Source organism: Amblyomma maculatum, chromosome 7 (genome assembly GCF_055883805.1).
Source record: "Amblyomma maculatum isolate TAMU_Amacu chromosome 7, ASM5588380v1, whole genome shotgun sequence".
Taxonomy (NCBI): Eukaryota; Metazoa; Arthropoda; class Arachnida; order Ixodida; family Ixodidae; genus Amblyomma; species Amblyomma maculatum.
Genome location: NC_139350.1, coordinates 56,231,910 through 56,259,353, shown reverse-complemented (window position 1 = coordinate 56,259,353; position 27,444 = coordinate 56,231,910). Strand labels below are relative to the sequence as shown.

The following is a 27,444-nucleotide window of genomic DNA, read 5'->3' as shown; positions in this document are numbered from 1 at the left end:
GAAATAAACGTGCGCACGGCGTCATGGTAGGCATCGCCCAAGCATCGCCTGCTAAGAGCAAACGATGGAGGCATGGAGGGAGCTTGCAAAGGTTATGGTTATGTGATCATATCATACCTCTGCTTCCTGTCGGAGCGGAAGCCGAGACCTGTCAGCAAGTAGTCCGAGACTATAAAATTGAATGCACCCATTGTGTTGTCACCTAGGTAATTAGGCGAATGAATTTTCTAGGGGCCAGCTAAAGGGGTAGCAAGGCATAGAGTTCTAGCAAGGCATAGCAAGGGGCATAAACTTTATGGCTAGAAGTGGCCGCATTGCCGCATATCCAAATCCAAAGCCACGTCGTCACCCCAGTCACGTGGTCACGTTAGCAGACAGACGTGTAGGTGGTGTTGGTACAGCTGTATGGGCTTATATAAAGGAAAGCATTTTTTCTATGGAGCGTTCATGTTTCCGTCTGCTTTTGCTACAGTGGGATAGAATGGCTGGAGTAGTGTACTTCTGTACCAAGTGTACTGATTGTGCTTTGGGTGTCTGTTGATCGACGTTGAGAAGCGAGACGACGACGAGGGCTGCGCCAGCTGCGCGCTCTCCTTTGGTTACCATGCTTCGTTGTCGGTGCGTGCTTCGATTCGGGACGGGTGCGTGGAGGCACGCGCAACAGAATTCGGCTCTGCACAAACGATAGCTCGTTTCTCGTTGAAGTCCTGGCACCGACAATGCATTTGCCTGACGAATACGGTCTTAAGATGGACGAGAACCGACGAGCTACGAGAGGGGCCCTGCGCGGGGCACGGGATGCGCTCTCTGGGACTGCAAAGGGCCGTTTGACCTCCTCCGGTGCAGCGGACCGACAAAATTCCTGCAATGCAACGACCTCTGGCCGGGTAATAAAGTGCGCAACTAGGCGCCTTCCACAACGCGAAGTTGGATCGCTTAGTGCGTCCACGGTGCCCACATCGGTCAGTCATTTTCGACAGGTTCCATCAGGTGTTGCCCGACCGAAAAGCAAGAACGCTGCGACCGTTTCGACGTCGTCCTACGTTGTCCACAGTGGAAAGTCGACCTCAAGCGCTCGTAGCACATTTGTTCGAGACACTGGAATTTGTGGCAGTGGTGGCGCAACGCCTCCCAAAAAGGCGTCTTTGAGTCGGGCGCTGTTCTCAGCCATGCTTGACGTCTTCGGCCCGAAACCTGGCGTACAGCAGGGCGCCCCTGAGGTAACGTTCACTTCAGGCAAAAACAGTCCCCTCGACACCGCCCCGTTGCCGCAAAAGTTGGCCAAGCTTGCGGAGTCGTCTGCTGTGCCTTGCTCGACAGTTTCCGCGGTCGGGCAGCCTGGTAAGCGCTCATATTTTTTAAGCTTGCGCGAAGCTTCGGTAATGATCAGGTTCTGTGCACTGCTAGATTTTTCTAGACGCACCAGCAACGCGCAGTTAAAGATTGCTAGCAGCCATAGCTATAAGGATGGAAGCGGACTTTATCTTTTTTTTTTCTTTTTTTTTTTTTTTTTTTTTTAAGCAGGCGCGGGGGCAGCAAAAGTCCGATTTCGGAGCATGTTTGGAGCAGTTATGGGCTTATTATGAGGCACTTTGGAGCAGGATGACGGCATGAAGCGCTACTAAGGGCATTTTTTCGTGCGTGGCTACAGTAAGTTCTATTTATTTGGTCTCTAATGAAGCAGAAAAAATGTTCAAATTTACATTAAGTTTGAAGTATCGAATGGACTCGAAAAAATTGCCAATCAGTTTGCATTACAGTATTTTTATGTGATGAACACTTGCCTGACAGCAGTCTGCATTTTTGATAAAACTCAAGTGAAACCGGCAGTTTTTCCCAGTTTCGTCGAGCGCCTTGCTTTTCGCACACTGTCTAGAAGGTCGAAGGATTGATCCAAAATCGTAGAAGCCTTCCTAACCGTTTTGCAGTGCGACTCACTAGTATTGATGCCTGTGCACAATACGGCCCCATCCCGTTTTGAGGATGCTTCACCGCACAGCGCAGCGAAGCGTTACGGCGAAACTATGACATGCGGTTCAGGTTCGGGGAGGCTTATTTCGGTAATCGCTGGAGGCGCGCCGTGTCTCAACGTAATCTCCCATCCGAAATAACTAGAGCGAGCCCGCCCCTGTCCGAACTAACGAGCGCCCGACGCCGTAGACCTATACCCGTGTCACACGGGCACTGTAAAGGCATTTGAATAAAAAGACACCTTCCCAAAAGGAGTTTCATCCGCAGACACATGACAGAAGCGGTCTTTTCTGTAAGCGGAAATCGCCGATCTTTTTTACGGCTGGAAAGGAGTAGCCTCCAGCTCAGTGTACACCGAAGATTATCTTGTAATAAATAAAAAAAAAGCAAAAGTGAATTTTCGTGTCACGTTTATAAATTATAAAAAAAGAGCTTTACGCTTTGCAGAAGGTTAACTAGGCAAAATATTGTAGTTTTACGCTTTGCAGAAGGTTAACTAAGCAAAATATTGTAGTTTTTCTGCAGCACTCTCGTAAACATTTCAAGATATCACGTGGTCCCTGCCGGGGTGGGACAGTAGCTACAGCACTCTACTACTGTTCCCAAGGATGCGGGATCAAATCCCTGCCTCAGCGGCCGCTTTTCGATGGAGGCGAAAAGCAAGGCGCCTGTGTGCTGTGCGATGTCAGTGCACGTTAAAGAACCCCAGGTGGTCAAAATTTCCCGAGTCCTCCACTGCAGCGTCTCTGAGTCGCTTTGGGACGTTAAACCCCACAAACCAAACCAAATATCACGTGGTGATGCAAACTGCCTATGCGTAAATGCGCCATCTTCTTTAATTTAACGTTATTAAACATACTGTAGCTAAAATTAATATACACAACATGTTATAACACAATTATTTGATTTATATGTTTCGATATGTCTGTTTATTCTGAGTGGTTTTGTTTCAAGATCTAGTGCCACGCTTGCGATAGCGTCCTCTGCAGCAAACGCTAAAAAGAGATAGCCAGCGTCGTGTGTCTGCTACGCAACTCCTTTTGAATAAAAGTCTTTCAACTCGCTAAAAGACCGCTTAGGTGAAAGAGTTTTTGCTTGCTCGTGTGACACTGGCATTACATTTGCTGGCATCGGCGGGGACCGCACTTCTAGTAAAAATGATTTGAAGTGCCGAATTAACAAAGATCAAAATAAGGCGACCTTACTTAATTCCAAAACTGCATGAAAATTGATTCTGTATTGAATTGGCCAGAATTATTTAGGAGTGTAACGATTCTAAAGACGTTTGCTCGAGTTCACTAAAGAAAAATGACAAAATGACAGCTCCTACAAACAGCAGTGGAATTGATTGGCTGCTGTTAACTTCACTTAATAAAGGCTCCTGCCAGAAGACTTTTGTGAAAGCCATGGCAGTAACAGCTTTAGGACAAGCACCACGAGTGAGCCAAACGAACAAACTGTCGTGCATGTGGGTGCGGCTAATGTGGCTGCGTGCTTTTGTAGCGAGTGCGCAGTGGTTGCTGAGCTCACAATAATACTCGGCTAAATGTGGCATTGTGTATTTGTGATGGTCAACTCGAGTTAATATACTGGCTGGTGCAATTATTGCATAAATTGCCATTTAGGTGCAGCTTGGCTGAACAGGTCAGATTGACACAGAATGCCACAATTGGTGCAGCACTTCCACCCTTGCAGGCACTTCAGTGTTGACATATTCGTCATGGCTGCTTATATTTAGCAAATTAACAGAGTTGGAAGCATATAGTAGGGCCATTTTTTTTAACTTACACTAGTGTAGCAAACCCCCTGTGCCTCCAATGCTCTAGTGTAGCTGGTGTAGCTTAAAAAAATGGCCCTAGTATGTCCTGTTGTCCACACACTTGTCTATACCTGCAATCTTGTTTAAACTCATGACTTTGAAGACTATATCTGGGTCCTCTAATCAATCAGCTGAGGTTGTTATAAATGCACAACAGAGCGTACCACTCCTGCGCTCTAGACAGATGTGTGGATGAGTGTGCTTACAAGACAAGGAATTTTCGCTCCTGGTACCACCGACAGGCATATCCTCAAGAATATTTGCAGCTCTAGTGGATAGGTCGTGCAAGGGAAAAAAAATTTACTGAAAGGTAGTGGTGAAAAAAAATTCAATGCGGGCCAGTTGCTGGCTGTTCCACTAGGATCAAGAAAATAAAATTATATATATATATATATATATATATATATATATATATATATATATAATAGAAAAAAATGTTCTTCATATGCAACCATTGAATTTTTTAACTGTTATATTATTTCCAGTAAGCTGAAAGACTTGTGAGTGGCCTCCTCTTCTTAAGAATTGTAATTTGCAACGCTTTCATGACAGTGCAGTAGTTGCATGAAAATATGCTTGCTGAAGAGCCAGATGATGTTTCAGAGTGCAATCTCTATTACTGGCACTGAAACTTGGATTTCACCTTGTTCAGACCAAATGACCTTGACCTAATTAAGTGTAGGCATCCACCAAAAAGTGAGACAGATGCTGCGCCTTCCTTTCTCCAAAAAAGAAAAACAAGAAAACCTAAACAATATTTAAAGAATTGTGGGAGGAGAAGGTGGTGGTTAAGGTGCTGTCGTGTGTATTCTTATGGCAAAGCTGGAATGTCCCCAAAATTCAACCATCAAACCACGTACAGTCTTGCTAAACCATGCTTAGCAGTCCTTGGGGTCTGTTAAGATGCCCACCAATATCTTGCATTTTTTTTAACAGGTCAGTCACCCTGGGGTGCCTCTGGCACATCAGCTTCAGACAGCGAGCCCTTCATTGAAGATGTAGAAATGGAGGATGTGAGTGGCTTTCTGGCATTCAAAAGAGCTCGTCCCACCCACTTGCAAAAAAATATCTTCTGTACATTATAGTCGGACAATGCAGCCACAAACACGCCTAAAAGAAGGCCCTTCAGTAAATGGTTTTACTCGATGTTGTGGTTTCGTTCGCTTTTCATTACATCATGGTTAATTCCATATTATGGGTGCCCATGTCATTCACACCCGATTTCACACTAAATGATTAATTGCAATGTCATGCGAACTGATAAACAGCACTGGAGCCTCCTTTAAGGGGCATTTACTGCTGCATTCTTGAGCTGTGTCCAACTATAGTGTATTAGCTGATGCTTGTCACATGGCCGTATTCATAGCTGAGTGGTCTGGACGTAGTGTGACGGTGTTTTTACTGCCAGGCAGGGACAGAATGCGTGCAACATGCACATGCTTATGAAGGCACACATAATCTGCAGATATTAGTTGTGCTGTGACACTGTGCGCCCGAGCATGTGCAAGCTCCGCCCAGCTAAAGCTAATAATGTACGGTACCATAGCTTGGCCTTGTCTGTGGAATAGGATATTTTCTAAGCTGACACCAACTCTGGATCTTTGAGGCCCTTCAGCAGAGACAGCATGCCACTTTGGCACTATGACTTACCAACTTGCTGACCTTTTCTGGCAAGTATTTACGACGATAATTTGTAATAAAATGAGCACATCCTTAGGCTCGAATCAGCCAAAGGGCGAAGCTGGCTTTGAGAAAAGGTGCGGAGAAATGTGAAAAATATAACCAAGCCCTATATACAGCCTATGTATAGTTTATGTTTGTATTATAGAAAACATTTCGTAGTTCAGGTCAAAACCTCAGCATGCAGCCATGCAAGAATTGAACCACCTGGTGCAGAAAGAAGGACGAGGGTGGCGCTGATGAACACTTTCATAGATGGGTTGAATGTAAGATAAATATAGAAGAAAATGGAAAAGTGAATGGTCACTGCCTTAGATCACTGGTAAACAGACATGAAATTCAGAGGTTGTGTGTTCTTTTCCCACCAAAGGCATGCAGTTGTTTTTTCTTCTACCTTATAATCAACTGTGTTCAAGATTACATTTTTCTTTCGCATTCTTCAAAACGTCACTTGCTGTTGGCTGCCTTTGAAGTCAGGTGCAGAGGGGGCACATGTAAACGTGCTTGAAAATATATATAGGAGCTGCACAGCATCCATAGTCCTCCTGAGAGAGATGGACGAAATCTCAGTTAAGAAGAGCACATTGTTTTATTTCCTCTGTGCCCATCCTCATCTGATTAAAGGAATTGCTGGAATCGGAAGTCAAATGGACTCCTAGTTCCAGTGTTTCCACCAATCGGATAACTTGGGTGAAACAATGCAAACTTGGAATATGGACCGTGCTTACGGGAGGTTGTGACTCCCTTGTTGTGGTTGTATTATGCTGTAGAGGGTCCACACAGAGTTGAGGGGAAAGAAAACCCCAGACTTGGTAAATGAGGTAGCATGTTTAGATATTAGCTAGAACTGCAACTGGTGCCAGTGTGACATAATTGCACAAGGGGATGTGGTGTGACAATGAGTTGACTAGAGGCTTTCCCCTGGCTGGCTCGAACCACTGGATGCTTGACCTGCACTGGATTTAGGAAACGGCTGGTGTGTCAGCGGTTGCAGAGTGAAGCTACAGTTTCCCGTTATGGAGGCGGTCAGGATGGTCAAAGGTAGCCTGAGCTTGTTGTCATTGCCCCGAATCAAAAATTAAGATAATCAATGGTCCCTTAGGATAGTGGAGTGGTTTCTGGGGGAGGGGTGTGAGAGAGAAAGCAGAGTCAGGTGGGTAGATGGGAATTAGAAGATTGTGGAGATGAGGTTATGGCTTCACCTGGTACAGAACAGGGTTGTTTATAGCTTAGTGGGAGAGGCCCTTGTTCAGCAGTGAATGTAGTTGAGCTGATGGTGGTGTACCAGCCTGAGTTACTGCATCTTTGGTTACAAGGGTAGTATAGGGCTTTAGGCTTTCATTACATTGCTGGCAGCACAGCTGATGTGACTGAAGCGCTGTTTTTATTTCAGTTGTCGGATGCAATTGACAACGGTTTCAACACACAGGGGCCACTGTCTGACTACGAGGTAACATGATCTTTTGTAACCCGCTCAGCTGCAGATGCTGCTACATTTTGCAGCTACAAGCTTTGCAAATTGAAAGTGATGGGCATAAAGCTGATCCTTATGCAGGGCTGGAAAGGTTTAAATATGTTGACTGCTTAAATGTTATGTATAGTTTTCTGAAGAAAAAAATGGCTCATTTGTGGTATCCTTTAAAGGAGCTTTTCAGTGTATAAACTCGACACCTCTCATTCATTAATAAGAAATCAGCGAGACAGTCTGTTTATGGTGTGGCATGCAGTTGCTTAAGCGGTAACCGCATGAGGCGATATTTCTTGGCGATGCGTCGCGCGGCAACGATGCTATCGCCTGTCATTTGCCGCCGGTGCACCCGCACGAAGCCGGACTCGGCAACAGAGTGGCGCGTTTTCAGTCAGGGGATGGATTGCCTTTTGCGGCTTTGCAGCGGAAGCTAGGCAGAAAAGGGAAGGAAACACGCCTTGTCACCGCGCTCTGGCGTGTATTGCTTGGAGCAGGTGTGCAGTAGGGTGAAAGTCTGAGAGATTGAGGTGTGGAGTCGGGGGAGGCTGTTGCCCATTCGGCCCGGGGCGACGACAAAAGGCTCGTCATCTTCTGGCTGGCCCTGGTTGTAGAGCCGCAAAATGTTGCCTGCGAGCATCGTATCCAGTTTTTAAGTGCGACTGATGGAAATTCTTCTGGTAATGCACCGCGTTTAGGGACACACAGCAATGGTGCCAAACTGCACTCTGCGCTGGCTCCTTTCGATTACAATGAACATAGTATCTAGCCACAGTAGCCTTTCTGGTCCTTTATTATCCTATCAAACTTTCATTTGAACTATCTCGATGCGCTGACATGCACGACCAGACGAAGCGAGCGCCCTTCGCTGAAACCGCTCTAGGAAAACAAACTTATTCACTTGGACTGAACCGATCGACGTAGCGTAAGTACGTACACCGAAAGCCTTCTGCGATTGGCTTCCTTTTGAGCTGCTTCTGAGCGACGGGCGAAATGTTCTACAACTCGGACCGGGTGACCGCGCGCCCGCGGCTTGTTTCATATGCGGTTAATGGTTATGGTTATGGCGCAGTGAATTTTTGTGGGGCTCCGTGCTTCTCTAGGAATGTATGAATGGTCAGAGTTTTGATTGTGTGCGTATTTCGTTTGTATATTTCACAAAGGGGTATTTTCTTGTATTGTCACAAGGTTCGTGCCGTTTGCTCTCAGAAAAAAAAAAAAAAAAGACAGCCATGGCTGGTAACTTGTTTTAGGAGAGAAAATAATGGTGCGTGGTGCACTGTCATATATAGTTTGTTTTAGAGGTGCAAACCTTTGAAATTGAGGCGGACAGCCTAAACTGGGTTGTGCAAGTCACGGGGTCACGATCTCCCGCCGTGGCTGTGTACTGCAGTATTTTTTTTTTAGACCATTGTTTCTGAGCTGCAACATGGCCAGTTGACTTGCTATAATTAACGAAATATTGTTCTGGCTGTATAATGCCTGTTAATGTGATCGGCGAGTGCCAAAACTAATCTTGAGGTTTTATGCCTGTTAGCATAGTAATTTTGTTGTTACAAGCATTTTAAAACCTATGTAGCTGACAATGCGCGCGTGCATCAGGCAGCGTGTCGTGCCCTGATTGGGCAGCTAGCTTACCTGAAAGATCTGATGTAGGCATAAAGAAAGGAAGAAAATATATAGGCCTGTAGGTCGTGCAGCGAAGAGTCCTCTAGGGCTGTGTCAACGTGGTTGGTGCTAGGGTTATTACAGTGGTAAATTTTTATTTCTGCCGCGATTACCATGGCGAAATGCTTTCGACTCCGTCGACACTGTAAACTCTGTCGCTGTAAACGCTGCCGCATCTATAATTACAACTCTCTCTGAAGACGCTGTGCAGCCGCCCTGGGCACGCAAGATGAGGCTTACGGTAAGAACATGCGCGTGGGTTAGGCCTAAGCAAATTGTGTCAGTGCCGGCGGTTGGCGTTCGTTTGCAATGACGTAAATTCATTAGATCGGTGTTCGCGTCCCTCAGAATACCCGAATATAATGCGTGCTCGCTCTCAGGTTTTATAACGTTAGATTTGCTCAACGCCGAAATTGAGAACTATGCCCGTCGTGAAGACTTTCAAGGTCAAACTAGGCTTAGCCTGCCTAGCAACAAGTCATAGAAGTTTGTGCACATAAGCTAAGCTAAGCTTAATGCGGCGAGTTGGGCAAGGAGTTGGGCGCGTTGGTACATATTTTCAGAAAAAGCCGTGCAAAAATTTTTGCGTGGCTTTTTCTGAAAATTATGTTGCCCTCGTCTTTTTTTTTTTTTGCGCTGCTTTTTCTAAGTTAAGTTTATATATAACCACATTACTAGCCGCTTTAATAATTATTCGCTGTAATTAATTACTGTTTGTTGTGTCTAAAATTGGACTTTACGCTACATCAAGTCGTAGCTTACCCCTGCCGGAGGTTGCGCTCGTTCGCAGTGACGTGAATTTATAGGCGTTCGCGTCCTTTTAAATACCCGAACGCGCGCTCGCTCGCACAAGTTTTTAGCATCAGATGTACTCAATGCCGAAGTTAAACGATTCCGCCGGTCACGACGACCTTCAAGGTCAGATTAGGCTTAGCCTGCCTAGTGTACTATTATGCTACGCTGATCCGCATGCGTCATAATTACAGATAATTGTGATTAAATATTGAAGTTTAGGCTTTATGTGAAGTTTATGTCAAGTATTGTTGGATAGCTTATGTTGAGTATAATTTCACTGGGCGATTTGCAGGGCATAGTTAGCAATAATTAGTTAATTGAAATTAACATTTAGCTTTTTGCTATAGTATCAAGTCATGCATTGTTAAGCTATATTTAGCATGATTGGACTGCACTAATTGCAGGTCTTAATTGATTACATTTAATTAGTTTGTGATTAAAAATTGAGTTTTACACTAGATCAATTCATATCATTGAAAAGGCCTCGATGAGTAGAATCCAAATTCAAATGCTAAATCTCATAGAAACCATGTAAAACTGATGTAACCCTGATCTAAGTTGGTTCAGCCATGGTTAGACCACTGTGAATTTTTTACAAGCAAACGATGCCAGAATGCTGCAATTACAGTGCCCAGGTGTCTGATTATGCCCTCTCTATGTCATTTCCGGGTCTTTGCAATGGCCGCCCTTTTTCCTGCTTCGATTGAAAAAAGCAATGATTTTGCGAGCGATTCCTGAAGCACACTCTTCAGTTACAAATGCTATATTTGTTTTTACAAATGATGCGCAACTAGAAAATGTTACTTTTACAGAGCAAAAAAATTTATTGTATTATCAATTTATGGAGCAGTACATTGACCTTGGCAGAACTCTGCTGTAATGCAGTACACTGGACTAGTTTGCCATAATTAAGGTACTAGATAGACACAGGCTTAAGGACAGTGCTTGTCCTTTCTAGAGGTCTGTGTGTATTTTTGACGTGGTGCTCCTCAATTGTGTAACTGTGCTTCTGGAAAGGTCAGCCTTTTAACAGTGCACATGGTCCAGAACCTTTGCCTTTGGCTGTGCCAGCAGGGCTAGATGACTGCTCTCACTGGAGGTGCAGCTTTAGCAAATAGTGTGCAATTTGATTTAGGCTTTTATTGTTTTGTGTGTCAGCTTATCACAATTAGGTTATATTGCTCATGAAAGAACCTGTCCCGTTTTTTTTTTTCTCAATTAGTTCATGTTCGTAAGTATTTCTTTGTTTTCTTGCTTTTGGCAATCAGCTTGTTAGATGCCCAACCCTTCTTTATGCAACAAGATGTAGAAAATAGTCACAAGACCAACATTCTGTCTTGCAACGGAGAGGCAGCCCTGTGAGAGCAGGGTTGAAATGTTGCGGACAGAAGCAAACATTGAACACTTGCTTAGTTTGTAATTTATATCTGCATTGTTTGTGCATATATACAGCTCTGAGCACTTTCATGGGGCAAACAAATGTCACCACTGCTGCTAGCATCGCATATGCCAGTATTGTAACAGCTAACAGGGAAGTGGAGGGTTAGTTTTTGGGCAGAGGAACAAAAAGCAAGATGGGCGCTGATTCTGCAAACATCTTGAATATCTAATAACCTGGCTAATAAGAAGAGGGATTGGTTAATCAAGGGAAGAACTAAAAAAAAAGAATGAAAGGGGGAGGGTTTAAGTACGGCTTGAAACTAGTGATACAAGCAAAAGCTGTGTTAAGTATAATTTGTCGGATTGAATTAAGGGGGAATTCATTCTTCACCTTGGTAGTAGCCGTGATAGCTCTTCTAAAAGCACTTTTTCAATCTATAATTTTGTTTTCATTTTCTTCAAGTTATTTTAGGGGGAAAGGAAGGCACAATATATCTACTTTGGGTGGACATCATGGAAGGGTAGACACATACACTTAATCAGGTCAGGGTCACACCACCTTTTTGAAGGCCAGGCAGCCAGACAGGTTGACATTGGCTGATACATGTCATAAGAAGTGTGGCAGATGCACATCCTTTAAACAAACAACGCTACATCTGCCTGCCTTTGCTTGTGGCTTTTTTTTGACCCGTTGATATTCCACTTCTCATGTAGGCAGGACGTTTAATGTAAGTGCCTTACAGCCTTCGCAAAATACTTGCCGCTTCAGCACTTGTTGCACCCGCTGTTTCTTTGTCTTCCCCCATATATTTATGCTGCCTCACTTTGCTTGGCTGGCGAAAGTGGGCCTGTTCAATAGCGGCATGATGGGGCCTGGTAGGCATTTAATTCTATCGCTTGCTTTGCGACTGGACGCAAAATGTTTTCATGGATGTGCATATGCTGGGCAGAGTTTGGATAGGGTTCGCATCTTTTTCTTGCAGGGCACCTATGTCATCACTGACACCAACATCTTCGTCAGCCACCTCAATCTAGTCAAGACTATTATGGCACCCCGTGGAGGTAACTACTTTGATATCCTATATAGTCTAGCATATTGACGGTGGTTAAGGAACTTGACTCCTAAGCACAAGGAACATGGCTTCGACCTCGGCTTTGTTAGCTGCATTGGGATGGAAGAGAAACGTAACGTTCCCATTTGCTAGGCATTGTCAATGCACATTAAAGAATCTCAGGTAGTCTAAATTAATCCAGAGTCCTGCACTATAGTGTCCTTCATAGCCTGAATCACTTCAGGCCGTTCGCCCCCAAGTGCCATACCATATCTATCCACGCACAGTAATCCTGTACTAGGGCAGATGCCGATGAGTAAACACTGCCTTATTTAAAATCTGTTCTAAGTAGGAGATACCCCGAAATACGTGATAGCGACACAGTTACCTTCAAGTTATTTTAGACTTGATCAGTCATCTGCTAGCTGATTTTGTTCTTTTAGTTAGTAAAGCAACTGCCCTGAATAGCTCCAGGTTTGATCCCTAGATAAGGGCAAATTTTTCTCCAAATACAAAGTGTCGGTGAAAGCTGTGTAGCTTTGGATTGTAGATTATGAGTAACTATTTCTTTATTCCTGAGCATTGTTGCATCACTGTGCGTGCTGTGCGATGATGAGGGACTGATGTGCAAACACAGCTTTTTAGTAGGCTTTGTTGTTGAAGTTTAAATGTCGTCGCACTTCCTAAGCCAACTGCTAAACGAGTGCAACAAAAGCGATAACGGTAATAGGACGAAAGGTGTGTTCTCATGTGTTTCAAAGGTGCGGTCTTGTTTTGTTGTGAAAGCAACATTGCACCAGGTTTTGCCTTGTCGAACGTAGCCGGTTGCTATGAATGGCCTTGAACAGCCATTGCCTAGCAACCGTTTCAACCGAGCTCCGCCAGATGGCATTGCAGTCGGCGCCGCGCCACTGCTGTTCGCTCCCGCCAGATGTTTCATCTTGTTGTGTTGCAAAAGCAACACTCTGACAGCCAAAGCGAGACCTCTGGTGGCCGCGGCTATGCCGTGCACCTCCACCCCTCGGATCCTTGGATCCCCAGCCGAGCACTTTAACCAACTGAGCCATGCCTGGAACTGGGAATAGCGCATCTTAATTCTCCTTCTCTTGCATGAGGAATGCAGTAGTAATGGTAGGCAAGTCAGCGGCATATTTCGGGCGAGCGTGTACTCTGCAAGAGCGCTCACTTGGGCCTTTCCTTTCATGTGAGAGGACGACATTAGAATCAGCCTGCCATGACATTGAATTTGCGTTACCTCTATGCCACGGGCAGGAGCTGCCAACTCTGGTCGCACCTTTCATATAGGAGGATGATATTAGAATTAGCTTGCCAGAACCATTTGCATTCTTGTTACCTCTACGACACGCAGGCACGTCCATACGGCTTGGTTGAAGTGTGACTTTATATGTGGGCTGGTAGCTTATGCTCTCACGTCATACCCTTAAGGGATGAGCTTAAGTGTCCCCAATAATGTAGCACCTTACACTGATAGGGCGTGATAGGGAAATAATGCAGCAGGCAAAGGAATCTTCCGCCGTTGCTTTCGCAATTCAACTAGGTTTAACGTGAGCTAAACCACAGCCAACTTTTCTACTGGGGGCAACAAACTTTCAACTGAGCTGTGATAAAAGCCATGTGGCATTGTATTCTTGTGCAGCATTGTAAATGTAGTGTGTGGCCACACTCCTTGTGCCAAATATTGCCAAATTGTTAAGCACACAGTGCAGGAACCTTCAGTTCAGTACATACTATACAGCTTTACTCAGCTGTTAATTTTGTTGTATACAGAGGCTGCGGTCGTGTTTAGGGATTACTGAGGTTTGTGTGTATCATGATGAATAAGAGGGCCTGCTTTCTTCACTGCTTCTGCATTCAGTTTGCACCCTCTTAATCATCATGAACTGCTTTCAGCTAGCCCAACTTTCCATTCGGTTTATTTGCATGTGTGTGTGTGTGTGTGTGTGAGAGAGAGAGAGAGAGAGGATGTATGTCTCTAGGTGCCTGCCCTCACATAAAAAGCCCATTATGTGCAAGTTTCTTGTGCAAGTCTTGCCAGCAGTATTGCTTTCAAATTATATGCGCTGGACTAAACATTTGAAGCATAACCTCAGACTGTATTGGGAGTGTTTTCACCCCACCATCTGCATCAGTGGAGCTCTTTGTTTACTTCACATTTATAAATATTTTTTGTTCATCCTTGGGCTGCCATGACCTGCCTGGACAACTTGGCTTAAAACCCTTTTTCTGTCTTGAACTTCTGTTCCCCAAGAAGCCACCATAATGGCACTCATTCCAGTGCCATGGCAGACTTTTCCACAGGGCCTTACCTTAGTAAAACAGTTGTTGCTAGAGCAGAGTTTATTTTTTACTAATTCATGTACATATTATACAGTTGTGTAGGGAGCTGTTCTTAAACTTGCTACGTTGGATGCTTTCTCAAAGAAGTGCAAGATTGTTGTTCCTTTTAACTAAAATTGAGTGAAGCGAACCTAGACCATATTCAGATGTAGTATCCATCTGTGCCCTGTAGAGTTAAAAAGGCCGAACTTCAGGTTCTGCCTGCTGCTAAAACATATGATGCTCCCAATCACATAAAAATTCTACATGCGAGGTGTTGCAGGATAGTGTGCTCTTGTACATTTTTTTTACAAACGGTGAATAGTGCATTGGCGTGTGTGATTATTGTTGGAGATACCTGTGAGGTGAGAATGCGGGTTCCCAATTATCTCAGTGCTTTAAGTGCCGAATTATGAATGCTATATACTTGCAGTTAAGGTAGATTGCTTGACCAGCTTTGTACACTGTGGAAAGGCTGTGAACAGAAATAAAATATTCAAATGTGCCTTTGCGTATTTTGGTTCTCAAAGTGTAAAAAATGGATAGATTAAAACATGGATGTGGCGCTGCCCATGAGAACTGCGGCAGTGGAGAAGTGACGCTTGAAAAGTTATTGACCAGGCTGCAAGGGTGATGCAGCAATAGCAAAGGTGGTATATGTGTGCGGTAGGATCTCACACCATGCGGATTGGCTGTGGCCTGCATTTCGCTCATGTATTTCCTTTTTCTGAGCATTTGGCTTCCAGCCTGCAGTGTTGTGGTTGTCATCTTGGGAGCTGAAGAAAAAAGGCGATTTTTTTATTACATGGAGCACATCTCTCGGGGGATCGGCCGCAGCTCTTGAGACCTGGGCTAGCGCACCCCTTTCACCTGTGCAGCAAGTGGTGAGACTGCTCCAATTTTAATGGTACCTGAATGGAGTTGCCTTTATGTCTGGCAGACTTCTGTGACTTCCTTTTTGTGCAGAGTTTCCTTACACCCTTTCTGTTTTGTTTTTGTTCCAAGGACCGAGAACAGAAGCATATCACTCTGTGCCAGTTATGAGTCTACCTTTTTTGACATTGCTCGCTTGTTTGCCCGCTGATGCAGGCGCTGATGAGATGGTCGTGTACATTCCATGGATGGCCATTCAAGAGCTGGACCACATGAAGACCAAGAAGGCCGACACGGTAGGTAGCTGTGTGGCACAGTCGGCTAAACTATGTTGCCTTCACCTGAAAAGTTGGAAGCCACTCTGCTCAGGGGTTGAGCATTTCCCACAAGCGAACAATTGTGTGGCGTTGTTATGTAGTTGAAGCAAGCTCAGGAGCATTTTGCTGCCACATCGGGCCGCCCTTGCTTGTGAGGGGTCGTCTGAGGTGGTTGTCTGTAACCTTTAGTAGTGGAAAGGGTTGACCTCTGCAAAGCAGGTGTAATGTAAAGCTGCTGCAACAACTTTTGATTCCTTTGTGTGGGCAGTTACAAGCGAAGTTGTCCACTTAGAAGAAGTCTGTACCGGAGCGTAACAGGGGCAATCTTCAAATGCTGCTGGCAGAACGCTAGTGTCTGTTTCAAACCTTTGAAGGAAAAGGCACCGATGTGGGGTAAACCAGAGGGATGGTGATCGCATACCCACAGATCACTGCTTTTCAGTAGTGAGGAGACCACAATTACAACGATAGTCTGTGCATAAATGTAGTGCATCATAAATTATTTAAGTGTGAAGTGAAACTTGTCACATGTATTTTATATCACTATAATAATGCTTGGGGTTTCTGTTAGCACTGAGATGAGCTTGCAGCAGTTTAATGCATTTACGATGCATTCTGAACATTTTTGCAGCAGTGGTCTTCAATTATATTGGAGTTTCTTGACTCTAAGATCTATGTAAATATGTAAATGTTTCTTCAGCCATTGCCCTGCCGCAAAGGTTCAACAGGGGTCATGCGTTTACTGCTCTACATTTAATAAATCTTTCACAGTTCTGACCATGCCATAGCTTAGCCATGGTATGCGACCTCAGTGATGTCAGTTGTATGTTCAGCTTGAGAGTAGCAGGGTTAGTATAGCACTCCTCTTATCAGTCCCAGTTGGTCTCTCTTCCGCCACATCGACTCATCCTGATGACGAATGGGATGTGATCAAATGTTGAAGGGGGAAATAGGATCATCATCATCATCATCCTGACTATACCCACTGCAGGGCGAAGGCCTCTCCCATAATTCTCCAATTAACCCAGTTCTGTGCTAGCTGCATCCACTTGACCCCTGCTAACTTCTTAACCTCATCCGCCCACCTAACTCTCTGCCGCCCCCTGTTATGCTTTCCTTCCCTTGGAATCCAGTTTGGTTCCCTTGAAAATAGGATAGAATTGCATTAACCTGTCATAGGAGTTTGGGCAGCAGTTCGCCTGGCTCACATGCAGACAAGAACCAAAGGAGGAGGCTTAAAAGAGGACTCTACTTTTGAGTGGCAAAATAAGTTGGTGATCAGCATACAAAGAAAAGGAAAAACGGGAACCAACAAAACCATGCCACTTTTACCTACAGCAGCCGTGCATATTTTTAGGGCTCAGCTCATTTCTTTTCTTGCCATTGAAACACCAAAAGCAGTAGCACACGGAATGCCATCTGTCACTTTGCATCCTACATAGCTACATAGTCGTGGTATACCAGGCTGCTGAATTGTAAAGCCCCCCTCATTTCATGCTTTGCTGCCATTTTTGCCAGCATACATTAACACTGTGCTCTCAGTTCACATAGCCGTAAGACAGAGGAAGCTGGTAAGCCATTTTCTCGGTGTATCAAATATTTAGGTGCGGTGCATGGGACTCTGTTTCCTTTTTAACCCCTCTGCATGGAAAGCAAAGTAACAAAGAACAAAGTATAAACGAGTCTGGCATTCTAATAGTTTCCCAAAGTAAAGACAATTTCACTTAAACGCTTTCACTAAAATTAGCAGTCAGCCAAAGTTGTGGTTGAAGCAGAGAATTAGACTTTAATATAGTTATCATGGTCTCCTTCATGTTTGTTCAGGCCACTTATGTTTATATAGTCTGGTTGCTTTTCAGTAAAAGCCTTCTTTCGGGAGTTGCCCCAGGGCTTCATTTCCTCTTTCAACTTTAACCCTTTGACTGTTGAATATTCCGAAGAAAAAAAAAAAACGCTCACCCCCATTATCGAATTTTTTTAAAGGCTATGTGTTTAGCGAAGTACCCGTACAGCATAAACTCAGCGGGACGGCCGCAGTACCCCGTACGGCAAAAACAGTCAAAGTGTTAACCTGCGATCCTTGTCTGTTGGGTGCTTACTGCTTATCCTTCAGCCCTGCGGTGATTGCTCAGTGGTTAATCTTGACTACCAATCTGGGCAACCCAGGTTCGATGCCGGCCGCGGCGGCTGCATTGTGATGGAGGAGAAATGCAAGGCACCCGTGTACTATGTGATGTCAGTGCACATAAAAGAACCCTTCGGGGGTTGAAATTATTCCGAGCTCTCCACTGTGATGTCTCGCCTAGCCTAAGTCGCTTTGGGACTTTAAACTCCGTACACCCAATCAAAGCAAACCTATACCCCACAGAAGCAAAATGGGCTACAGTTGTGTCTTGCCAGTATTTGGCTAGATGGAGGAAACTTGGAAGCCGATGAAACATTTTAAAATAAATTGCAGATGGCACAGTGGGTTACGGAGAGCAAAATAGCAGTAGGAGGTAAAGGAATTCAGTGGGAAAAACATGGGAAAACATTGCTGGCTCTAAAGGTGTATGGTGTTTCACCCAAGGAAGACTTCCATCCAGACCTGCTGTGCGCAATGAGACCAGTTTTTGAAGGGAAACAGTCTTCAATCCTTGTTGGTTGCTCTCTTGTGGTGCTTTTGTCGGCACTTATGTCATGGAGGGACAGCTGGGAAGGTTGTTGTGTCTTGTCTACAAGAGTTGCACCGCTGTCAGAGGTGTTGCAGTCATTGCTTTTTGTGTGCACCACTCCACTCCAGCTCTTGGTTGTGATGTTGTGCACGCAACAACTTTTGTGTTGTGAGCACTAGCTAAGATGGGACAGCGCCACTTGTGATCTTTGCGTGATCCCTGCCAGTCATCGCCATGGGGAAATGTAGGGCTCTCCGATTGCTAAAATGGCTTGCAGTCCATTATGCACTTTGTTGGCGGAGCTCGTAAGATCAGCTTGGCAACTGAATGGGGCACGCCACTTCCACTTTTGATTGGGCACATATACAGCCTAGAGCCCAGAGGGTTGGCTTTTAAGCCATATATTTTGACTTCTTTAACAATCGTGGAAGTCCTAGCCATTAGAGAGGGTAGGATGAAAAATCTTGCCTTCAGCAAGTTTGGAAACCTGGGAATGCATTATTAGCCACATGTATGGCTGAGCAGTAGATTTTTAAGTAATAACAGCGCGGAGATGAAGGACAAGGAAGAAGACAACACCTGCGCTGTTGTCCCCCTGGGTAGATCCCCTGGGCTCTAAACTTTTGACAAAGGCTGTACTTCGAGTGTTTGCACTCTGCGGACTATTTGCTATGGCACTAAGTAAGAATGTCACTGTAGTGGCAGTATTTCCTGACTTTTTTTTCTACTGCAGGTCCAGAGGAGTGCTATCGCAGCAGTCGCCTATATCTACAAGGCCCTTGCATCCAAGCATCCCAGGCTGCGTGGGCAGACCATTGCCGAGGTTTGTGCATTTGTGGATGTCTGGACGGGAGCTACTGCGGTGCACCTTTGCTGCTGTTGCACCTTGCTGACTGAAATGCAGTGGACCCTATGCTCACAGATGTTCGTTCAGTGAGGTGGGGTGTGTCCACTGTGCCCAGTGGAAAAGTGCGGTGATTTTTTTTTTCTAGGTAGGAATTTAGAGGAACCTGTTAGGCAAAGAGGTCTGCCCCGGACCACTTCGTCCAAAAATCACCAATAAATTCCCGCTCGTGCATCTGCCAGTTTTCAAGGCAGCTTCTTCCCAGCCACATCTCTCTGCTCTTGAACCCTCCTACCCGTTCTCGTGCCCACCGCATTCATATATTTTTTATAATGTCTGCACGTGTATTAAATGTTTCGAACGAAAATCGGATGTGAAGAATGAGTATTAAGTATTCGTTTGGAATGAAAAAAGCCGTTTCAGAATGACATAGGAAAATGTTATTGTCCTTGTCTTTTTTCTCGGTATCGTGGTCATTGAGTCTAAAATTGGAGGAAGCTAGTAAGTCAGCACAGCAAAAACAAAAAGCAGGGCATGCACAAAAATGTTCACTGCTTAATTAGAAAGTTTACGACTGGCTACTTTTTAATTGGAGCTTATTTGAGTAGATTTTAGGCTATGACCCTACTGAATGGAGCCACACCTCTTCCGTGTACCTCCTGTAAACTTGCGTGAAAAGCCCCCAAAACAGCGAAAGCAGAAAATTGCAAGCTGTGCTGTGGTGCGCACAAGATTGAGCATCAAATAACACTGTGGAAGCCGTTCACTGTGTACTTGTGTTAATGGAGACACTGCTCTTATGACCTGTTTAAAGCTAAATCTTTGTGTGGCTTGGCTCCGTGGAAAAGTTTTGTTTTAATTTTTGCATTCATACCTGAACTGTTCGAGAATATTTATCTGCGACCAGTTCGTGTTGTTTGTATTTGCATTCATAGCTGAACTGTTCGAGAATGCAGTCGAACCTCGATATAACGAACCTCAGTGTAACGAAATTCGCGATGTAATGAATTTTTTAAATTTCCCAATCTCTGCCCTATTGAAAACCATGTATCTTCTTTTTTGTGATTTTGTGAAGTAATTTATGTCGCACTTTCGATTTAACGAAGTCTTCGTGCATCGCATGCATCAGCAGCCACCTTGACAATCGGTTGAGAAATAAAACTTTAGCCGAGACATCACATTATGCATTTGCCCGTCATCGACGTCAATTTGAAAGGAGGGTTCAATATGCGGGAAGAAGTAGACCTTTCTTGTTTTTACGACAGTTGTAGACCCATCAGTCATCAAAGAAAGCACGTGGACAGTCGTGATTATGATGCGGGCTTTTATCATCCTTCCCTTCAAAAGGCGTTTGCTGCTACACACGTTGCAATGATTTTGTGGCAGCAGACGGCACCCACCCCAATCGGAATTGCTGTGTGATGAAAGGAAGGCAGGGAGCAACCGGACCAGCAGAGCAGAGCAAGCCACCACTGGCACTCCTGTCAAAGCCGCTGGTACTTTGCCAGGTTAACCCCCCCCCCCCCCCCCCCCCCCTCCCCAATCCTTCACCCCACCACTGGAGCTAGCGCACACCGGGAATTAATTGTTGCTGCATGAAATCTTGGTGCCCTGCCAAGAAATATACTGGATTGCGGCAGCGCGCAACTCAACGGAGGGACACTCTAACGACTGGCTATTTTTTTTTTTTAAGTTGCCAGCGGCCAAAGTGGGAGGCAAGTTCATTACGCGTGTAAGTAACCGTACGCTTGGTACAAATTCGCGATTTAACGAAATTTTCAGCTGCAAGTAGGACTTTGTTACATCGAGGTTTGACTGCATTTATCTATGACCAGTTCGTGTTGTTCATATCTGCATTCATATCTGAACTGTTCGAGAATATTTATCTACGACTGGTTCATGTTGTTCGTATCCGCTTTGCAACAAAAACGTAATATCCTCTGAACCCCACTCTTTTCATGCTGCTTGACAAGTCCTCGAGTTCCCGTTCCGTAGGTGAGCACTACCACCGTTATTGATGGTTCCCTCCAGTCGATGTGTTTCAGTGATTGACGTAGTATGGCTCAGTTGAGTTGATGGCTGTGTTTGGCGTGGCAAAGTGGTCACAGCCAAAGCTCCTAGTGTGTGGTCAGCTTCACAGCTCCCTCTAACCATGCGCCGTTTCCTATAGTTAACAGTGGTTCCTTCCGAGCGGTTACCTCTGGAACTAGCATGACTGCGTTTGAGCCCTCTGCAGCTGCACTAACAGTGGGGCCTCTTGTTTGCACTAGTACTTGACCACACTTGATGATGCAAAAATCATTTAGCTGCTTGTAATTGTGTACCTAAATTGCTGGAGAGATCTGGTAATTTCGCTCGACCTCCCTTTTTTGTGGACACTACCTTATTTCTCCCAAATATGATCCTTGGCTTCATTCAGAAATATTTTATCAAGGATAAAGGAACATCTGCATGCAAACACAGGCAGGCCACAATTGCCAGTACATGCTTGTTACCTGGCCAAACCAGTTTTGCAAAGCTGGTATAGTGATGGAAAAATTTTTGTGATTTCAAACACTTGGACTACTATCTTATGTTGACAAACCACCAGCTTTGCTATGCGAGGAATGCATATTTTGCGCCAATTCTTTTAAAGCAGCCAAGTCTGAACTGTAGGTTTTTCGAAATAAGCAGCATTTTTCTGGCAAGCCTGTAATACAGGAGCCACCGTGCTCAATTTTTGTTCAGTTTTTATTGAACTTTTGTGGTGTTTTTTTTTTTCCATTTTCTTTGGGATCACTGAAAGTTGTGAGATCGGGAAAGGCAGGTGGAAGGGGCTCAACTTCAAGGACATGGTGGCCTTTAGAACTCTCATCGTTCTTGTTAGATATGCATGACATTCACACCGGATAAAAGGGGTCGTACGAGAAAGTATGTCCTGTCTCCTCTCTTGTGTTTGTCTCTTCTTTTGCGCTTACTTTCCCATACGATCATGAACCAACTAGCTCAGCAATAAGTTCTACTTCAGGATAAAAGGGGTGCTGCCGTGCATGGCCCGCGATACCATGTGCACTGCTTTAAGAGAAGCACCGTTGAAGCCGGCAAAGTTTCACCCACGTGCTGTGCAAGCCAGGCATTCATTTTTGAGTCCAGTTCAATTCTGAAACTATGGAAACGCATGGTTTTGTCTTGCAAGTCACAACCCTGAGGGAGAGTTGGGCAGTGCTCGTGGCTGGCCCGTGTTGTCATGTGTGTCATCCGATAATATAAAAGAAGCCTCGTTAACAGTCTGTCGTACAGAAATGGCTCACTGAGTTGCTGCAGTGACCAAGAAATCTTGCTGCCTTTTCTGCCTTGTATGACATGAGGCTTAAAAGAAGACAACAGCCACTAGGGGCCACTTGATGCAACTTGGCACTTCAAAACCTGTTTTAGTAAAAGACTGCTATGTTTAGAGCCGTTGGAAAAACTAGTACCTGAGAAAATTTCTGCACTTTGCAAAGTCTTCGACGGGAAAGTCACTCTTAAAGTAGCCAAGTGCTGTGCACGTGTGCTCCATGTCCCCTTCCCCCCACCTCCTCATTGTCTCTCATATTTTGATAATGGCAGGTGTGTACTCAAGTTTACCTGGCAAATGGCGTTCAGCACCGAGAGGAGCTTACATTCGCATCCACGCAATAGCTTTTAAATCGGCTCTCGTGTAAGCTCTCGGATCAGCTTCACTTCACAAAAACTGTTGTCCCAAAGAGTGCTCATTGTTTTAGGAAAACAGATGTATTACATGTAGGGGTGTACGAATGTTGAAATTTTTTAATACGAATCTATACGAATATGGGAAATAATTGCCTTCGAATATCGTATATGTGATCAGTCAAATGAAAAAGGAAAATTAAAAAATAGCAAACACTGTTTATATTCCTTATTTCAGAATTTACATGGTATTTGGAGGTAAAATTAAACAGTTGCACAGAAGCCTATACATATACCATATCTTTTTTGTACAGGAAACACTTGTGTGAAACCCGGTGGCACTGTCATATTGCTGCTGAATACAGCAAGCTCTCATTAGTTCGGCTTTTAAGGGACTAGAGAAAATGTCCGAATCAAATGAAAGTGTAGAGGAAGTACGTCGAGGACGGCGTCGAGGTCGGCGGGGAAGCTGGGTGATCAAGACCAGCACAATCTGCGCGTTGGCAATTCCACACTTCTTCCTCTTCGTCAGCGTTCAGCGAAGGGGCCCATCTTCTTCACAATGCCCCCAGGAAAAAAGGAGCCATCCTGGTGACTTAAGGGGACGAATATACTATGGGATCGTAGAACGCCTTAAGGTGCTGCACATAAACGGTTTCATGGCCACGGCGTCGCAAATCGGAAGCTGGCGTAAGCGGCTCGACAATATAGTTCACTGGTGAAGTGCGCTCGACGACGCGGTAGGGCCCATGATATTTGGAGATGAGTTTTGTTGAGAGGCCGGGGATGCCGGATGGAACCCAGAGCCACACGAGTGAGCCAGGCTCGAAGTGTGGTGCATTCTTCTGATTGGTATCATGGCGATATTTTTGGCACCACTGAGAGTCGGTTGTGAATGTCCGTGCAATCTGGCGGCATTCTTCTGCGTGCTGTGCAGCTTTGGTCACTGTGGTACATTCTGATGCGTCAGGGTTGTAGGGGAGGACAGTATCAAGGGGAGCAGATGGATGCCGACCGTAAAGCAAAAAGAACGGAGAGAAACCCGTGCTGGATTGCGTAGCAGTGTTGTACGCGTAGGTGATATAAGGAAGTACAACGTCCCAGTTTGTGTGGTTGGATCCGACGTACTTCGCCAGCATGTCACCGAGGGTGTGATTAAATCGTTCAGTAAGGCCATTTGTTTGCGGGTGGTAGGCGGTGCAAGTACGGTGAATGATTTCTCACTGAGCGAGCAGGCCTTGAACGACGTCAGATAAGAAAGCATGGCCTCTGTCGCTGAGCAATTCACGAGGAGCACCTTGACGGAGAATGAATTTCTTCAATAAGAAACTGGCTACATCTCGGGCTGTTGCAGCTGGGAGCGCGGCGGTTTCGGCATATCGCGTCAGGTGGTCGACGGCAACAATGACACAGCGATTGCCATCAGCTGTGTATGGAAGAGGGCCGTAGAGGTCAGTTCCAATGCGGTCGAAGGGTCTAAGCGGGCATGTGAGAGGCTGTAACTCACCAGCCAAACGGTGAGAGGCAGGTTTGCGGTGTTCGCAAATCAAGCACGATCGGACGTACCTTAGAACCGAGTTGTACATGCCGCGCCAATAGTAGCAAAGACGAATTCGAGTGTACGTCTTGAAAACTCCGGCGTGACTGCACTGCGGATCGGCGTGCAAAGCTGTACATATTTGAGTCCGTAGATGGCGCAGAATCACGAGGAGCCATTTCCTTCCACTTGAGTTGTAGTTGCGCCTGTAAAGGAGGTGATCCCGAATCTCTTAGTGGGAAGCTTGACGCCGAAGGTCGCGTGAAGGGGTAATCGCTGAATTGTTGGAAAGGTAGTCAATAAGGGATGCGATCCACGGATCCTTTCATTGTTCGGAGGGCATGTCACTGACGTCGAGCCAAGATGCCGCTGAGTCCAAGACGGAGAGGCTGGCAAAGTCGGCTGGCAGCTGTGAACGAGGCAAAGCGTCTCCATCTGTATGCTTGCGACCAGATCGGTAAATTACACGGATGTCATATTCTTGTAGACGAAGAGCCCACCGTACCAAGCTGCTGGAGGGGTCCTTGAGCGATGAAAGCCAGCAGAGGGCATGATGGTCCGTGACTACATCAAACGAACGGCCGTAAAGGTAAGGACAAAACTTTGTGAGGGCCCAGACGATGGCCAAGCACTCCTTTTCCGTTACAGAGTAGTTCGCTTTGGCTTTTGTGAGAGTACGGCTGGCGTAAGCAACTACGGATTCATCGAAGCTGGAGGGGCGCTGAGCAAGCACAGCGCCGATGCCGACACCACTGGCATCTGCATGCACTTCGGTGGGCGCCTCAGGGTCAAAATGGCGCAGGATGGGCAGGGCTGTGAGGAGGCGGCGCAATGTGTCATAGGCGTCGTCGCATGCTGGTGACCACAGTGAAATATCTGAGGTATTGCTGAGGAGCTGAGTTAGCGGGGCGACAATGGAGCAAAGTTTCGTATAAAACGGCGAAAGTATGAGCACAGGCCCAAAAAACTTCTTAATTGCTTGATGGTAGTAGGCTTCGGAAACTCAGTCACAGCTCGAAGTTTGGCGGGATCCGGACGTATACCCTCCTTGGACACAACGTGGCCTAAAATGGTCAGCTCACGAGCAGCGAAACAACACTTCTTCAAGTTGAGCTGCAGGCCGGCTTTTGCAATACATGTCAAGACCTGTTTCAGGTGAGAGAGGTGGGTTGCAAAGTCTGGCGAGAACACCACGATGTCATCAAGGTAACAGAGGCACGTCTTCCACTTCAGGCCACGCAGTATAGTATTCATCATACGCTCGAATGTAGCAGGGGCATTACAGAGACGAAAGGCATGACTGTAAATTCAAAGAGGCCATCGGTGGTGACAAATGCGGTTTTAGGGCGATCTTCCGCAGCCATGGGCACCTGCCAGTAGCCGGATCGTAAATCAAGCGAAGAAAAGAGCTCAGCACCTTGTAAACAGTCCAATGCATCATCTATATGCGGAAGGGGGTACACGTCTTTCCTCGTGATCTTGTTTAGGCGACAGAAGTCGACGCAGAAACGTATACAGTCAAACCCGGTTATAACGAACTGCGTAATTCAACGCAATTTGTTCGCTATATAAAGTATTTCGCTATAACCAAACCCGTTTATAATGAACTTCAGTACCAAATTCGTTATACACGATGTCCAGACAGCGCAGCGAAAACGCACTAACTAAAGAAAAACCGTGCCGCTCACCATGAATCTACAAAAGAAATTTATTGCAGATAAATGCTCACTTATTTGCAGTAGGCAGTGATCTTCGCCTGAACGCTGCATTTAACTCCATCAGCGAGAATCGCACTTTCCACACGCGACATTATTTCCACAAACTCCAGTCCGCTTCCCTGTATTCCGGAGCAGTATCGGCGCAGCAGATCGGTAGCAGCGAGGGCTTCGTGCAACGTCGGGCGAGGGCGATCGTCCTCCGGCGGCGGCTCCTCGGTCTCCTCGTTCGCACCAGATGCCAGCATGTCGGCAACAATTTCAGAGTCCAACGGGCTCGCTGTCATGGCTACGTTGTCGTCAACAGTGAGAAAATCCTCCAGGGCAACTTCTTCGGGCACAGCGTCCGGAACATCAGCGAGTTCTTCCCACAGCGTGGCAACATCGCTGTCATCTTGCACAGTGCGCGCTTCACTAGCAGCTTCTGCATCCTCTCGACATAGTTCAGCATGGTGGAAGCAGTTGCGGATTGTGGATTGCGTCACGTCTTGCCAGGCACGGTTAATCATTTCTATTGCGGCCAGCAAATTAATCTTGAGCTCGTCGTTAACCCGCAATTTCACCAACAGCCGCTTAACGACGCGTTTCCTGTAGCCCAGCTTGAAAGCGCGGATGATCCCCTGATCGAGGGGCTGCAAAACCGCTGTTGCGTTCGGTGGCAGGAAACAAAGCTCGATGTTCTTGAGCGTGACGCCGCAGTGGTGCGCAGAACAGTTATCGAGGAGGAGGCAAATCTTTCGCCCGCTCGTTGCAAGTTCCTTGTCCCAGCCACGCAGCCACGCTTCGAACAACGTTCTGGTCATCCAGGCCTTAGAATTTGAGTTGTATGTGACTGGGAGTGAAGTGCATCCTCGCAGGCACATAGGAGACTTGAACTTGCCTATGACAAGCGGCCGCAGCTTTGATGAACCGTTCATGTTTGTCGTGAGAAGAACGGTGACTCGGGCCTTATTCAATTTGCCGCCATGGCACTTCTCATTCTTTAGCGCCAAGGTTCTGCTCGGCAGCAGTTGCCAAAACAAGGCAGTCTCGTCGGTGTTAAAAATATTGCACGGTTCGTATCTCTCCGTGACAGCACGCCACACGTCTTGCACCCACTTTTCAGCACTCTCAGCGTCCACTGCTTGGCTTTCACCTGCAACCACCTTCCCGGTGATGGAGTAGCGGTCTTTAAATCGTTGGAGCCGACCACTGCCCGCTGTAAACCCCTCGACGTCCAGGACGAAGGCAAAATCTTTTGCCTTCTGTTGTAGCATGGGGCCAGAGACCGGCAGATTTCGCGCGCGAACGTCCAAGAACCATTGGTACAGCGCTTTCTCTACTTGGTCGTAAGCCGGCTTGCGGTGGCGAAAGCCGTCACCATTTGGTCGTTCCTGTGCATTGCCTCTGATGGCAGACTGGTTTTTCAAAATGGTGCTTAACGTGCTCCGCGGAATCTTGAAATGCGCGGCAACGTCAGACTTTTTTTCGCCGCGGCCAACGCGGCGAATTATCTCCAGCTTGTCGGAAAGCGGTAGGGCACGCCGCTGCTTCGTCGTCATCTTGCAGGATGTAGCGCCGGAATGCAAGCCAGCAGCAACGTAGGCACGTCCGGAATCGTGAGGATAGCAGCAGCACGACTTGCAAACGCGAACAAAGAAAGCTCCGAGGATGCGGGAAAGTTCGCCA

General features: G+C 46.0%; 1 protein-coding gene across 2 annotated transcripts in view; it reads left to right on the top strand.

Annotated features, from left to right (window-relative positions):
• Positions 1-339: 339 nt before the first annotated feature.
• Swt1 (Swt1 RNA endoribonuclease) overlaps positions 340-27,444 on the top strand; it is a 130,257-nt gene continuing 103,152 nt past the window's right edge. The window contains exons 1-6 of one of the 2 annotated variants that reach the window (XM_084609104.1): positions 340-1,341; positions 4,727-4,803; positions 6,864-6,920; positions 11,762-11,840; positions 15,257-15,336; positions 18,745-18,834. In XM_084609104.1, the coding sequence (XP_084465230.1) occupies positions 720-1,341; positions 4,727-4,803; positions 6,864-6,920; positions 11,762-11,840; positions 15,257-15,336; positions 18,745-18,834 (1,005 nt within the window). In that variant the 5' untranslated portion in view covers positions 340-719. The remainder of the gene's footprint in view (positions 1,342-4,726; positions 4,804-6,863; positions 6,921-11,761; positions 11,841-15,256; positions 15,337-18,744; positions 18,835-27,444) is intronic. The other variant, XM_084609105.1, reaches the window with a different exon arrangement.